The following is a 14,592-nucleotide window of genomic DNA, read 5'->3' as shown; positions in this document are numbered from 1 at the left end:
AGATTGAACTGGAAGAGATTGAACTGGAAGAGATTGAACTGGAAGAGATTGACCTGGAAGAGATTGACCTGGTGACAAGGCATGCGTCAAGGTCGTAACTGTAGTTTGGTTCCTTCCCTTGATCTTCGCTTCCAGCTGTTTCGAGTGGCTTGTGTACTATCCCTTTAGTGATTATATAGCTCTTTTATAATGATTCACTCACCTTTCTACAAAGGCTTTGATAAATTGAGCGTGGTTTGGGCTTTTCCTCACGTAATTTGCTTTGATGCTTTCCTGATTAATCGGCTTGTTTTGTAAATGGCGACTTTTAAGAGCGTCACTAATTGCCACCCTGAGCTTTGCCTCGGTCCATCCCTTACGCTTTTTCGTCATATTGAGTTACTCTGGCTGGGTGAAGAGAGATGCTGAAGGGTGACGTGAGATGGAGCATGGAGCTGCGGCTGGCATCTAATGTGGACAGCAAGCGGGGTAATAGGTATGCCACTTGTCCTGCAGAGCTGACTAAGGTGATCGCCTGCCTTTGATAACGGCATATAAAGTGTATTGTATTGAATCAGCAGCGCAATAGGACATTACCTTCTTCTGGTCAAACAATCTTATACTCAGTGGCCGTGTCGGAGGATATCACTCCTCGTTTCCTGGATCGGATATTGTAACTATGGGTCTATGTTATTGTCCAGGTGCTCCACAAAAAATTCCTAGTTTAATTATGGACTAGCCGTAAATTACTGAGGAAGGTGAAAGGCGAGCTAGAAAGCTAGCGCTGTTAATATGACTACCTGGATTACATAGTTGAAATCACCTTACCCTGAGATGTAGCAGAAAGCTAAAAGACGCCATTTTATATTGCTTGAGAATCCCCAGCTATATCTTGCCTGGCACCACAATATAATCTATATTAAATCACCCCCAGAAAGGCTACTTGACCATCATTTCTGAAAGATGTGCCTATCTTCTCCTTGAAAGAATCCTTTTCATGTACATTCGAGTAACTCACTCTACAGCTTTTCACTGATACCAACGGCAAATATTGCTAAGGAGAACCCGTTCATGTGGCAAGGGACATACAGAGGTAGTAGTAGCTCAATATATTATTTATGCTAGGGTATTGGTAGCGGGGCAAAGCTGCAACTAATATGTGTTTGTCAGGGAAGGCTCTCTGCAAAATAACTGTATTAAGATTATTGTAACATTTCCCGAACCAGTAGTGCTACACTTAATCTATTGAAACACAATCCGACTTCGCATAACCCTTCTCATAGGTAGGCATTGGAGTTTGTCACATGCAACCCTCTGCGAATCCCTGACTGAGGAACGTGGCAGCCTTGATACTAAGAAAGAGCGTTTGATTCATGCTGTAGCCTAGTGACGCTCACTTCGCAGCCCACTCGAACCTCGACACCGGGTGATTATCCCTTACCCTGGACTCCAGTATATTGGGCACAGTATTTTACGGGTCATGCTCTGCACTCTACTGCAAGGTGGTGAGACCCAGGTGATTTACGCTGGACAGACAATGCTTCCTCCACCGCATTAAACAAGGGTATGTATTGATATGCTAACGCATCCTGGAATAGTGTGCAGAAAATCATATACGAATAAGTGAACTTCCGACGACAAGTTTGCGAATGGTCCGATAGGTAACGACGCTCCATATTCGACCAAGAATACTGCTACAAAGCAACAGCAAGACCAAGCACACCGGCAGCAGCAACGATGCTACCAAAAACAGATGGGCTGACCATGCCAGCTGCATCCTGATCATCATCGCTGTTGTTGTCGCTGTCATCGTTGTTATCGTTGCTGCTGTTGTTGTTGCTGCTCGACGAATCATCGTCATCACCACCCGAACTTCCCGTCGGCGCAGCTTCAACTCCCCACGCGCTCTCAATGTATTCAGTCACCTCAGGAGAGAGGTCCGACACCCAGTCCGGGTAGTTGCCCTCCTGCGCCTCGCTAACAAGGCTCGACAGCGAAGCCTCGTTGCCTAGCTCGGCCAAGGCAGAAGGCGGAATAGCGGTCATGAGCTCGGTCAGGATCGAAGACGGGATATCGAAGTCAAATCCACCGGAGGAGTCGGAGGAGTCATCATCGGAGCTGGAGCTTGAGCCGGTGGTTGTGGGCGTGGCTGCGCTGAGACTGTCGGTCAAGGAGTTGAGGTCGTCGAGATAGCCGCTGTCGTCAAGGTAGTCTTCGAGGTTGGGTATGTCGGTTGGGACGGCAAAGTCGCTGTAGTTTGGTCAATATGGATGCCCTTCATTTGGCTCACAACCTGATAGACTTACGTGTTGGACTCCAGTGCATCCATGGCATCGCTAAGCCAGTCCTGGCCGAGGGCCACGGAGGAGAGGGCGAGGAGACCTAGGTACTTGGCGTGCATAGTGATGTATAGCGAGAGGATCAACGATTGTAATTTGGCAGGAGGGCAAAACAATGAATAGCACGGCTGAAGAGAAAGAAAGGTGAGCTCTCGAGGATCATCGGGGTACAAGTACCTTCCAGCTTAAACCTAAACCTCTTCCATCCCAACCAGCCCAACCTTCAAAGAGCCCCTGAATCGCATCCAGTCGCACAACCGTCAACAGCGCCGATCACGCCCAAGCATAAAGAAAGTTTAGTCTAGCGTCGAACCAGTCGAATAAAATGGTGCTGAAATTGCGAAGGTCCATTTGGCTCGTATTCAGCCTCACAGCTCGGCTGCCCAGGGCGTCCATTGGCGCTGTCCGCTCGTATTTAATGAGACTATCGCCGTTTGAACAGTGTGGATGTCACACTTGTGGAGTGTAATTTGGTAGAGTGGGGAGGAAAGTGACACGCTGAAGATTCTTCACGGGACTCGAGCAAGACGTATTCCAGGGCGAAGGCTTGATTGTCGTGGATGCTTCTGCCTAAGAGACACGGATGTCTTCTTTGTTCCTGTGAGGCTGAATATCTTCAGCTCGCCAAGATAAAAAGGTTTCTACTCTGGAAATACGAGCTTGGGTTTGAAGTTTAAACCTCTAAGACGTGTCACTATGGCTTGGGAGTTAGGGGTCAAGATTCAAGATCAACGCAGGGCTCAACTGCATAGCCGCAATCCGGTGTTGCACACGCCGATCACAGTTGTCAGAAATTGCAGCTGGTCCAATAAGCTCTAGAGAAGCAGCCAAGTTGGTTTCTCGAGAAGTCGAGATCGTAAAGCGCATGGTCTGGAGGATCCATTGTGCCCGTCAGTCTTTTCCTCGGACCCGTGCCTCCTCGTGAACATTCACCAAGTCCAACGCCCGACAGCTTTGGACGGAACTGAAAAGAATCTGCGCCAACCTACCCATGCGATCGACAACAGACCCTGTGGACCAGGACACGGAATCATTTCCCGAGTTTCCATCTCCTAATCGACGGGATGGAACGCAGTTCGAGGAGAGAGGAGTCATGTAAAGGCAGCAAAAGCAAATTACCATCAGCCCTATCACACTGAAAGCATCACATGCCATCCATGTAGCTATGAGACCCGACTCGAGACCGCCACTAAAAGAAGGAATTTCAAGCGGAGCAGGAAACAGCGTTGCGAATATGCGGGAAACGACTTTACAATCCTCAGCATGAGTAGCCTGTTCTCTGGTATCCTTCTCAATCCTCTTTACCTAATTGAATTGGTAAACGGTGTATCCTTAACACCCTCGCCATACTCTCTCACCCTCCACGCCTCGAATCCAACTTTCAGAGCCCTCGCAAACACTTCATCATACTTCAACCCATCTCCCAAGAATGACCCATCTAATCCCCTCCACCAAGCCCAATGCCCCAGCATGACCCCCTCCCTTGCACGCAACAATCCCGTCGCAATATCAACAACATCTCCCTGCTGGGCCTGCGTCACAAACACCGTCGCCCCGCAAGTCCCACAGAACGTCCGCAGAACATTGTCACTAGACCAATAGCTTCTTGCAGTCCCGATCAACAAGCTCTCCGGGATCGAGGGCGAAATGTGATCTCTCTGTACAAAGAGCCAGGTGGTCAGGTGTGTCCCCGTGACGAGACGACAATCGCTGCAGAGGTCAACGAGAGCAAGCCAGCGAGGTAGATGGGTATTGGAGTAATGAACAGAATGTCCGCTTTCGGGTTTAGTCATGTAGTCCGCCCGAGGGCGCGAGATGCTCAGCGACAGTTCACCGCAGTGGCATTTTGCTAGGAGTTGGTATTCCTCCTCTATCAATTCTGCTTCTGCTTCTACTTCTTCTCTCCTAGCATCGCGCTCCTCTTGGCTTTCCTGGATTGGTTGATCGCGCACCTGGAGCTGCCTCTTATGCATTCCATTAAAGAATTCGGAGAACCCTCCATCCACTGTCTTATCCGCAAAGGCATTTCCGACAAATTTCCATGCGGCCGCGCTGCCTTCTTCAAAGATCGATACAGATATATACCACCGCCACGCGCCCGTGTCTTTCATTCCTCTATATCCGATATGGCATCCGCAGCGGCTGCAGAAGAAGCGCGTCACTGTTCTCTCGTTCTCTCCTCTATCCTCGATAGACCTGTCTCCATGTGCACGGGCGTGGGTATACCCCGTTAACGAATCGAAACTTGATGGCGCGATGAACAGTGGTTGGACACCGAGCGGTAACGGTGCGTAGAAGGTACACGGGGCGCCTGTGGACGTGCGACATGTGTCGCAGTGGCATATCGTGACATTCAACGGTAATGTCGATGTTGGCAGGGTGAGAGTGAAGTTTATTCTGCGACAGTGACAGGATGCCGTAAGGTGAGTACTCGGGGTAGTAGTGGTATCGATCATTTTGTGCAAGGTATACCCAAAACCGAGGCTAGGAGATCAGAGCAATAAAGTATCGACGAACTTGCGGGGTAGTTCGTGTTTTAGATTTGGCCTGTCCAGGTGTGAGAGTGACAAGTGACGTAAGGGAGTAGTATCCTTCGCCTAGTTGGAATTCCCATACATAGCCTTAACGTATTCTGTAGCGCGCCACTCGGTTGGCTCCTCTCATCGGACGCTATACTCCAGCACCTGCAATCTGCATACCAATCGAAGCTGATATCTAAGCAAGAATTCCACCTATACCTTGCAATCATCAGCATATAACCGCCAGATCTCACCCATAAAGCAAGCTCTATCATGCCTAGCAAATAAACGTTACGGAGTAAGCGCTGCGAGATCTTCAAAGCAACCGAATCAGACGTCAAGAGGTCCAGCCTGCAGCGAATAACGTATGGAAACACTCACCCAGGCAGAACTGATCTGATAAATACAATCCCTGCTCCGAACCGCAGCAACCTATTACGATAACGGAGGTAGCGCCAGGGTAGAGGCTGAAACACCACCAGCAGAGGAACGACGAGGCTGAAAGTCAGCCTTGCCTGGAATTGTATATCTAACCAGTGTTAAAAGCCTCCAAGCGCCAACATGAATCCCGTCTTATCCTCCCAGATCCATCATCCTCTATTCGCAATATTCGCAAGGAAAAGACATCCCATCCTGATACAACTCATAGATCCCATCTCCCTCTCGACAAGCCGCAAAATGCCCATTGTAAGTTCCACCTCATCTCGCCACAAAGGTCTATCGAATCTAGACATGATATACTAATAGCTCTCATCTCAGAACCTCCCTCCCACTCCGGTGGAATGGTACTACACCATCTACAGCTTCTCAGCGACCTGCCCCGGCTGCAACGGGGTTATCCCCGCAAACACAACGGGCTGGGAATACACGCAGTACGCGAATGGGTGGGTGGTTAGGCAGGGAGGGCCGTTTTGTGCGAATTGTGTACGTTTACTATTGTCTCTCTTTTCTCTTCTTCTGTGTATTTCTTCGATGTCGAGGGTATGATATGGATGGGTTGAAATTAATGCTGACTTGATTTGGGACTGATAGTATGCTGTGTCAAGGAGGCAGTTTGATCGGAATCGGTGATGATTCAAGCTTTCTTCCTTGTGGGTGAGGGGAGGAGCAGGGTGTGGGTTGGTGTGGCTTGAGTTTCAGTTCTGTACTCCGTTTCGTTTTGTTTCCTATTCCCAGGATTGCTGGGATTGTTATCTTCTATCTGTGTGATTACTGGTTTTGTTCGCTGTCTTGGGTCGTTCGTTATACTAGTGAGCCTTGGCTCAAATATACACCGTCTTGCACTATACGCCAGCGGTTCATATCCAGGGATTCCATCAGGATACGGCGTCTCCATGAACTCCGGTAAGATATAGCAGATAGTATAGTCGACGTACGTCCAGATAAAAACGACGAGGGAATAGCTTTTCATAACCTATTGAACGCAAAGTCTATATCTATCTCCAGTCATGCACTCCGTCCACATCAAGCAAGATCCACCGGAAACCTCTCCCGAATAACCTTCCCATACCTCGTCAAAAACAGCGCGACAGGAACAAACGCCAACGCCACAAACCCCAGCAACGAGTTCCCCCACCCCAGCCCCAAAGAGTCAAACATCTTGGGCCCAGCAAGCGGAAGCAAAGCCCCGACCAGCGATCTCGACGCCGTAAGCGCTGCATTCGCACTCGCCGCGTAGGCAGGATAGCAATCAATCGTGTAGATCTGGATCGGCATGTACACGCCCATCATGGCGACTCCAAAAGGCGCGAGGCCGATGATCGGGACGATCCAGTGCACCTGCTTCTCGGTGGACCAGCCGTACCAGAAGAAACTGATTGGGAGGAGGCAGGCCCAGAAGACGAGTGCTGGGAGGCGCATTTCTGGTTCGAGTTTTCCGCCGTTGCGGGCGGCGAGTTTTAGGAGGACCTTGTCGCTTGTCATGGCTGTTATGATGAGGCCGGAGAAGAAGCCGATTCCGATGCCGATGTAGGCGAGGCCTGTCAGGCCGGGAGAGAACCCGTATTGGTTTTCGAAAGTCGATGGCATGGTCGTGAAGAGGAGGTAGAGGAGGCCGTAGACGAGGGCCATGTATGTCGCTAGGAAGAGGACGATCGGCGATCTGAAGAGGAGTATCATCGGTCGCTTCAAGCCGAGTTTCAGCGTCTTGGATATTGAGATTCCATTTCCGTCCGGATCGTATGCGCTGCGCAGGTCACTGCGGCCGAGTTCCTTTGCCAACTTCGCCATCTTCCACCGAATGAGCACCGGCGCGTACGTCTCCTTGTTGAAGCACTCGATACCAAAGGATAAAACACCACCAGCGATCAACAACAGCCAATACACCCATCGCCAACCGAGCGACTGTCCAACGAAACCACCCGCGATCGGACCAACAACCGGCCCAAGCAGCGGCCCCATACTCCATATCGACGTCGCAAGCCCACGTTTCGTGATCGGAAACAGATCCGCAATGACTCCCGCACCCAAGGTTATACATCCCGAACCACCAATCCCCGCGAGGAACCGAAAGACGATCAGCGACGCGATATCCGGCGCAAGGGCGCATCCGATCTGCCACGCGACAAAGAACCAGTTCGCGCAGCTAAGGACGATCCGCCGACCGTAGATTTCGCTCATGGGCGCGAGGAACATGGGGCCGAACTATGTTGGAGTCTATTAGCGAGCTCTCACCTTGGGTAACACAAGATAGAGAGGTAAACACACAACATAGCCTAGCAGGTAGATGCTAACACTAAACGACAACACCGTCTGGTTGGTAATATCCATATCGTCGGACAACGACTTCAAGGCCGGCGAGAACATGCTCGACGCGAGGGGCGAGATGAAGGTGACGGAGCTGACGAGGGCGAGGAGAGTCCATTTTCGAGAGTCGGGAAAGTTCTGCGGGTGGGCTGGGTCGTCTTGTCCATCCCAGCCGATAATGCCTCGATCGAGGTCTGATTCAGGGAATTTTGGTCTGGCGGAGGGGTTTCGTTTGATGGACTCAGTGGTCGTGGGGGCTTTCTCCAGGTCGATGTCGAGATCGTGCGGAGGGGTGGATTTCTCTGCGGGGTCGTCTGCCAGCGACGGCTCTCGGCTATCGCTTGGGCTTGGTGATGGCGTTGATATTCGCGCCATATTGGTTGGGCACACTGAACTGTTAATGAGATGGTGCGAATCTCATGAAGAAACTCGAGAACAACAGCAAGAGCGACCGAGTGAGAAAATAAAGCTGCAGTATTGACGGCAAACGAAAGCCGGCGACTCCACCTCAAAATCCTTCTATATCCGGGAGAAAGCCTCCCGGATATCTGAGCCGATCGCTTGCTGGGCAACTGCCGCTAGTCTCCATGGCTATGCAGGCCAAACTGGTGATAAGGCCGGTCTATGCAGCATAGTGCTTATTTCGCCTACCGCTGCGTATCCGGGCTGACAGCTCACCGTTTCTGTCAGCGCTAGATCCTGCTAGCGGAGGAGGTTGCCTTTGAATACGCTTTGCTTATCACCGGTCTTTTCTCCGATTATATTGCAGGTCGGTATGCCGCATGGTAATGCCTATTCGGTGGCAGCTCCCTGCGGACTCTCCGCGGGGAGATTCGGGGTGGAAGGACAACTCCTGGATAAGCCAGAATCATATTTGCCTAGTTTACCAGTATATCTTGAAATTATATAGGCATACTGATAACAAATCACATCCCCATGTCTCAGCTTGAAGCAAATATTCCCGATTTTCATCACAATCTCCTCAAATGGCCCCAGGCCGAGTCTAGTAAGCCTACACTGCGCTTGCAATTTCCACCAATAAAGACCCTGGTCATTCAAAGTTGTCTTATATTAGTTACCCTCAGCCTGCATGTCCGGATTATTTATGTATTTCTGCTTGTATCTACTCATCCTGTTCGAGCTCCTTCGCAGAGCTTCGTTTTCCCGGCTCCCACTGTAGCATCTTCCGCATGAGGCGGAGGAACATCTCTTTTTCTTCTCCCTCGAGGCTAGTTTCGCTCTCTTCGAGCGGAGTGTGTTGTTGTACTGGGATTCCCGCGCAAAGATCACCTACTAAGTCAGAGATAACGACCGAACACAAGACAGCAATCGACTTACCATTCTTGGAAAAGAACTTTTGTGTCAGATTCCCCCGTGCAAGAAGACTCGGCGGCGGCGGACCAAGAAGCCGTATCATCTCAGCAAGGTGCGCTCAACTCCGGTAAGTCTTAAATTCCGGGTCCTGGCCACTGAACAAAGAGCCGCCTTCGAAGATGTTCCAGACCATGCATCCCGCACTCCAGATATCAACGCTGTATGTCCATTCGGCTTCCAGAATCACCTCCGGTGCTCGATAGATGTCAGGTTGGATGTCTTCTGAGTGTTTCTCGTCACCCAGCACGGCGGGGCCAAAGTCGCATAGGACCGGGGGACCCAAGTTCTTAGACATTCGAAGTTCCCGGGAGGTGTAAATGGTCCTTCCGTCTACCTCCTTTCTAGGACAGGGGTTTTGAAGCTCGCTCTATTCAAACTCGCGAAAGACTACGTCGTCGGCGACAGTGAACATGAGATTGTCGGCTTTGATGTCTGGTGGCAGTTCCAGTTAATAATCGAAACAGGTGGCGGAACAGGGCACAGACCAGTATGGATAATCTTGCATTCTGTATGGAGGTAATCCAGTGCTAAAAACAGACGATGAAGCACAACAGCCACAACTGGTGTAGGCAGTCTCCGTATCGGATTGCGATATAAAAAGGCCAACACACTCTCCCATAGGGGAGGGTGCACGAGGCATCGATGTTTGTCTTCGGGCCCATCGACATCGAATGAGTCGAGTAGAGATCGGACATATTGATGCCCTGGGTGTCTTTGTGATGCTGCTCCTATGCGTTTGTATATGTTCAGCTCATCATCCAGTTGCTTCCCCAATGATGCAGACTTGATGAATATCTTGAGGGTGACATAGCGTCGGTGGCTGTACTTTAGTTAGCGCCGAGTAGAGGCAAAATAAATGTAAGTATAAACTCCATGGCGCCGTACTCCATATCCCGTGCAAGCCACACAGCGGAACTAGCTCCAAATCCTAGCTTCCCGACTACTTGATATCGGCTCTGGAGGATCTCTCCTATTTTAGTAGGGTAGTACCGGGAAGCAACATAATCAGGGAGAATCTCCTCTTCAATTAGCTGATTTGCAGGTATCCGGACAAAGTTCGGGTTTGTGAAAGTAAGTGGTGTCCATCTTCGTCCGAGCCGGGGTAGAAAGCGTAGGAAAGATGTCATGATTGGTGGTGGAATGCGCTTGTCGCTCTCAAGGGATGGAGATAAAGACAGATCAGCAGGTCAGGTGATCACTAGGCAGGTAGGTAGGTAGTTTCCTACGCCTTTTTGCTCACTTCTTCCCTGCCTTCTTTCATCGCCCTTCACATCGCAAACGGGCGATTAAACACAAGAGCAGGGCGGCGAGGGGCAGCCGGTATAGGCACTGGCGCATTTCTTCGACCGAGTAAGTATTCGTCCTTGTTCCGCCATCCCAACCTGCTGTTGCAGAGGAAGCAGAAGGATCTGCAACACAGCACGTCGCTGTCGTACCGGGTTGAGAGCATTCCACCGGTCCGAGAAGCAACTTGGACCCTTTAGAGCATTGGGCTGTGTCTGGGGATTTACGTCGCGATGGCTTTTGATGTCGAATCCTGTTCAGACCTTCTCAAAAATATAAACATACCTGTGGCTGTGCGGGTTGATCAAGGGCAAAGTCACGACTAAAGCGCCTCAACTAGTTCAAGTAGTATTCCATCGTTACCTCATAGGCGTGACTAGCTGGGTAGACGAGAAGCCGAGTCTGTTTACGCCCGGACCCAAAATGCTGCAACCCCCAGCGCCGCTATAGTACCAGCAAGAGCCCATCTCCCCAATCCCCTTTGGATATGATACGTCGCCGCCCGCTCAATGGCTTCCGAGTCATTGATACGCGGGAACGGTATATCCTGCGGCACCTCCATCCCCAGCGCCCTACATAACGGCGCCCACCCCTCCTTTACATCAAAGATTACCAGCCGGTCTGCAGGAACAACCTCTTTTAGCCACTCGACATGCCGATTATATATCGCAATACTCGGCCGTCTCGCACCATACAGCCGCTCCCACTGCGCCGCCATAGCCTCAATATACTCAACAAAGTGCCGCATCCCTGGCAACGGGAGGAGCACACCACGAAGGAACCACAGCGTCGCGAGCCCCGCAATACGATCCATGGACTTCTCCCAGGCTGCGCTCTCGCGTGTTGTGCAGATGACGATCGCCTCGGGGTATAGTGTTAGCAGCTCCGGCACGAACTGGCCGCCTGGGAATCGGTGATGGCGACGTAGCCGTCCAAGCGGTTAGCCATCAGAGTAAACATTGCTTTCTGGTCCTCGGGGGTGATGGAGAGCCACAGGCGGATGATCTGGATCCAGGACTTTATGTGCTCGGGGGCGCCCAGTGTTGCTTGTGTGCCGCCGTGGTAGACCGGGCCATTGAGGAGGATTTCGAGGGCTGCGCTGAAGGATGCGGTGCCTGTTCGCGAGAGGCCGGCGCCGATGACGCGGATTGTCTTGCCGGGTTGGGGGGTTGAGGCTTGTTGGCCCATTTTGAGGGTTGGTTGCGCTTGCGTGTGGGAAAGGGGTGTTGTTTTGATGGAGAGGAACCTCGGAGAAGACAAGAGACAGTCAAGTAAATTGCCCAGGTGGCTAAGGTGAAAATGCCTCATCGTGAAGGTTACACAGTATCTTTTCAGACAAGGGAGTCGGTAACCTTACTACGACCAATGGGCTTCGTCATTGCTGTAGTACCTAGCGACTGTGCTGATGTGAGCGCAAGATCTATCCTCATAGGTACAATAGAAGAAGGATATATTTGTCTAATGGCCGACCTGACCTTCCAAGAGGGCACGGTTTGGTTGAATTAAGGTAGCTGCTGGTGTCGCGGTCAGGTAACTTGAAATGTCTACAGTATCCAACCATTTTTCATGCTTGTCCTAACTTTTACTGTCTACCGGTCACAAGAGGTAGGTGATCTATTGCACCTGCAGTAAGAGGCTAATATCAACACACCACAGTAAGTAGATAGTTGGAGATCTATCTAGGCATGTAGGCACCCTTCTGTCTTACAATAACTTACTACCTAATACAACTTAAGCTATACTTACTGATCTTCCAGCATTGCGCACTACCAAGCAAGAACCAGCCACAGGCCCCCTGTAGATTAGCCCGCGTACATCGAACATGCACATCCATCATCCACCAAGCACTCCTCAGCTTCAATATACCTCATTTCATGTCTGATGGCCCCTCTGAGTCAAGCACACTAATGCAAGTACTTGACATCAACCCCGCTAATCTTTTCCGAATCCGGAAGAGCATCCCACTTGGCCTGCCGGACCTTATTCCGCCAGATATAGTACACCTTCATGCCAACGAAGAGCGCAATATTAGCGGAGCAGAGTCCGACGAGTGCCTTGTTTGCCGTATGGTCTGCACCACATCAATCCTATTAGCGGACTCACCCTTCACCGATACTTGGATACGAAAGACAGGCCCACTTACAGTACGGCTTATCCTCCTCGCGATACACATTAACCGCCACAATACTCCCAATCTGATAACACATGTTATAGATCGCCGTGCTAACAGCTCTCATGCCGACGTTCTTCGCATTCGAGCTCGTCATGCCAACAAGGATACTATGCGTATACGGGATGCCGTTGATACCCGTCAACATGGCGTATCGGACCCACGGGCTCGACGAGTCGGGTATACAGACGAGCGCGATAAAAAAGGGAAGCATCCAGACATTGCTGAGCGACGCAACGAGAGAGCGCTCTTTGAATTTCTCCGACAGCCACCCGGCAATGAGCACGTTGATGGCGAACAGCGCGTAGCCGGGGATCGCGAGGAGGTTCGATTCCAGCACGGTGTAGTCCATCCCGCGCAGGATGAGGGAGAGGTAGTTTGCGACGGGCTGGAAGGGGATCCAGGCTGTTATGCCGAGCTGCACGTTACCCTTGTCAGCCGTCACCCATTACAGGCGTTGGTGGAGAGGAAACGTACGATGTAAATTGGCCACATGTCGACATTGCTAATAGCCTTCCAAACCTCCCTCGGCCCAACAGGCTGGCGGTTATTCATGTCTCCCTTTGTTGGGTCGTCGCGGAGGAGGCGGTTGACGAGGACTTTCTCCTCTTCCTCCGTCCACCATTTGTTCGAGCCGTCTTTGCGCTTGAAGAGGAGGGCTGGCTGGATAATGGATGTCGACATGATGCCTGCGCTGAGAAAGCCGATCACGATGCAAATCAGGCCTTCGATTAGGAATCTAATCATCCATTAGCCATTGCCTCTGTTACCTCGAAGCGTACTCTCGACATACAGCCACTGCCACCCCGCCCACCCTCGAACGCCCCTCATCTCCAGCAACCCACTCGCGAGAAGAGCGCCATAAATCTGCGTCAGCGGAATCGCAGTATAGAACACACTCAGACGAATTGGGAGTTCGTTCCCCTTATAGAAGTAGGAGAGGTAAAGAACCATCTCCGGGATGAATCCACCCTGGAGACAACCAATGATTGCACGGAGAGCCAGGAATGAGGCGCGGCCAGTCATGGCGGACTGCGCGCAGCAGGCGACGCCCCAGAGGATGATGCAGATGGGGATGATCCTGTCTGGGCCGAATTTCTTCGAGATGAGGTTTCCGGGGAGTTCGGCGCCGAGGAAGCAGATGAAGAAGACGGTTTGGCCGGTGTTGTAGTCGCTGTTGTTGTTAGGAGTTTGTATGAGACGGCGGGTGGGGAGGGGATGTACTTGGTGTTGATATTCAAATCGTCAAGCTGTTCTGGTCAGTATTCTAGTTTGATTGGGTGGAGATCATATCTCACCATGTTATCCGAAACAGCCCGGTTGATATTCCTCCTGACAAGATCCAACGAGGAAAACATCACCCAGACCCAGAGCATGATTCTCAGATCCAGCTGTAGCGCATAATCAGCCCAAGTCCAATCCACACCAGACATACCAAAGCTTCATCAACATCGGATCATCCACCACGCATCCAATCCACACAAACAGCCATGCAAAGAAAAAGGAATTACTTTCATTTTCAAACGTCGCTCGGTCTCGGCAGTCCAGGTCAACGCGGGGTCGAACCGGGATCTGCCTTCATAGTTGACCTTGTCATAGACATTCCTCCAGTATTCGGCGCGGGCGGGGTCTGAGAAGACGTGTGGCTCGACGGAGCCGAGTTGGTCCTGCGGGGCGAAGCCGGTAAGGGCTTGGTCTTCGGGTAGGGTCATGCCGGCGGTGATAGACGGCTGGGTCGTGGGGGTCCAGGTGCCTTTATCGGAGGCAGCAGCGGGAGGTGGAGCTTGGGGTCCGGTAGTTGTAGGCATTTTGGCGGGGGTAACTGAGTGTCAGTGGTGATTATATTGGTTGTGCACCGGAGGAGAAGACTCCTTTATATGCAGCTGCTATCAAGCTCCATGAAGACCAGCTGTGAGCTCGCAATGGGTGGCTCATCGCACGAGATCATTCACCTGTCAGATTCCTGAGGTTGGCCAGCGTTGGAATGCATGCGAGTGCCATGTGGATTTGGGACCAATGATGCCATGCATATCTATCGGCAGCTCTTGCTGGCATGCCACGAGGTGGACCCGGAACTCAATGACGGCTTAGCCACGAGGGACAAGTATACGAGTACCGCTGGTAGCGCGATTTAGGTCCCGTCGACTGCCGTACAAATGCTTTTGATGGCTGTGAGATGAAT

The 14,592-nt window shown here is 51.3% G+C and overlaps 8 protein-coding genes across 8 annotated transcripts; 1 reads left to right on the top strand and 7 right to left on the bottom strand.

Annotated features, from left to right (window-relative positions):
- Positions 1 to 86: 86 nt before the first annotated feature.
- Positions 87 to 405, bottom strand: BJY04DRAFT_88029 (uncharacterized protein). Its single transcript, XM_073721222.1, has one exon. It carries the CDS (start codon positions 370 to 372, stop codon positions 199 to 201), a length of 174 nt encoding a protein of 57 aa, XP_073569718.1. The 5' UTR covers positions 373 to 405; the 3' UTR covers positions 87 to 198.
- A 1,200-nt stretch (positions 406 to 1,605) lies between these two features.
- Positions 1,606 to 2,794, bottom strand: BJY04DRAFT_88025 (uncharacterized protein). The gene is made up of 2 exons (XM_073721221.1): positions 2,286 to 2,794; positions 1,606 to 2,229 (listed from the first exon to the last, which is right to left on the bottom strand). The coding sequence occupies exons 1-2, from the start codon at positions 2,378 to 2,380 to the stop codon at positions 1,674 to 1,676; spliced, it is 651 nt and encodes a 216-aa protein (XP_073569717.1). The 5' UTR covers positions 2,381 to 2,794; the 3' UTR covers positions 1,606 to 1,673.
- Positions 2,795 to 3,619: 825 nt separating this feature from the next.
- BJY04DRAFT_219708 (GFA family protein) lies at positions 3,620 to 4,774 on the bottom strand (the record flags this gene model as incomplete). The annotated part of the gene is made up of 1 exon (XM_073716657.1): positions 3,620 to 4,774. The coding sequence occupies one exon, from the start codon at positions 4,772 to 4,774 to the stop codon at positions 3,620 to 3,622; it is 1,155 nt and encodes a 384-aa protein (XP_073569716.1).
- A 741-nt stretch (positions 4,775 to 5,515) lies between these two features.
- Positions 5,516 to 5,908, top strand: BJY04DRAFT_219707 (uncharacterized protein; the record flags this gene model as incomplete). Its single annotated transcript, XM_073716656.1, has 3 exons — positions 5,516 to 5,524; positions 5,597 to 5,761; positions 5,870 to 5,908. The coding sequence occupies 3 exons, from the start codon at positions 5,516 to 5,518 to the stop codon at positions 5,906 to 5,908; spliced, it is 213 nt and encodes a 70-aa protein (XP_073569715.1).
- A 258-nt stretch (positions 5,909 to 6,166) lies between these two features.
- On the bottom strand, positions 6,167 to 8,053 carry BJY04DRAFT_192642 (MFS transporter). Its single transcript, XM_073711799.1, has 2 exons — positions 7,544 to 8,053; positions 6,167 to 7,480 (listed from the first exon to the last, which is right to left on the bottom strand). The coding sequence occupies exons 1-2, from the start codon at positions 7,955 to 7,957 to the stop codon at positions 6,302 to 6,304; spliced, it is 1,593 nt and encodes a 530-aa protein (XP_073569714.1). The 5' UTR covers positions 7,958 to 8,053; the 3' UTR covers positions 6,167 to 6,301.
- A 652-nt stretch (positions 8,054 to 8,705) lies between these two features.
- On the bottom strand, positions 8,706 to 10,083 carry BJY04DRAFT_208389 (kinase-like domain-containing protein; the record flags this gene model as incomplete). Its single annotated transcript, XM_073713983.1, has 5 exons — positions 8,706 to 8,872; positions 9,020 to 9,297; positions 9,334 to 9,388; positions 9,442 to 9,776; positions 9,827 to 10,083. The coding sequence occupies 5 exons, from the start codon at positions 10,081 to 10,083 to the stop codon at positions 8,706 to 8,708; spliced, it is 1,092 nt and encodes a 363-aa protein (XP_073569713.1).
- Positions 10,084 to 10,646: 563 nt separating this feature from the next.
- Positions 10,647 to 11,428, bottom strand: BJY04DRAFT_219703 (sulfotransferase family protein; the record flags this gene model as incomplete). Its single annotated transcript, XM_073716655.1, has 2 exons — positions 10,647 to 11,068; positions 11,137 to 11,428. The coding sequence occupies 2 exons, from the start codon at positions 11,426 to 11,428 to the stop codon at positions 10,647 to 10,649; spliced, it is 714 nt and encodes a 237-aa protein (XP_073569712.1).
- Positions 11,429 to 12,144: 716 nt separating this feature from the next.
- Positions 12,145 to 14,218, bottom strand: BJY04DRAFT_228806 (major facilitator superfamily domain-containing protein; the record flags this gene model as incomplete). Its single annotated transcript, XM_073718926.1, has 7 exons — positions 12,145 to 12,311; positions 12,384 to 12,828; positions 12,888 to 13,149; positions 13,204 to 13,584; positions 13,635 to 13,660; positions 13,709 to 13,801; positions 13,922 to 14,218. The coding sequence occupies 7 exons, from the start codon at positions 14,216 to 14,218 to the stop codon at positions 12,145 to 12,147; spliced, it is 1,671 nt and encodes a 556-aa protein (XP_073569711.1).
- Between the last annotated feature and the right edge of the window lie 374 nt (positions 14,219 to 14,592).

Source organism: Aspergillus karnatakaensis (genome assembly GCF_047715665.1).
Source record: "Aspergillus karnatakaensis strain CBS 102800 unplaced genomic scaffold BJY04scaffold_34, whole genome shotgun sequence".
Taxonomy (NCBI): Eukaryota; Fungi; Ascomycota; class Eurotiomycetes; order Eurotiales; family Aspergillaceae; genus Aspergillus; species Aspergillus karnatakaensis.
The sequence above is the reverse complement of the archived record's forward strand: the minus strand, read 5'-3'. Positions and strand labels throughout refer to the sequence as shown.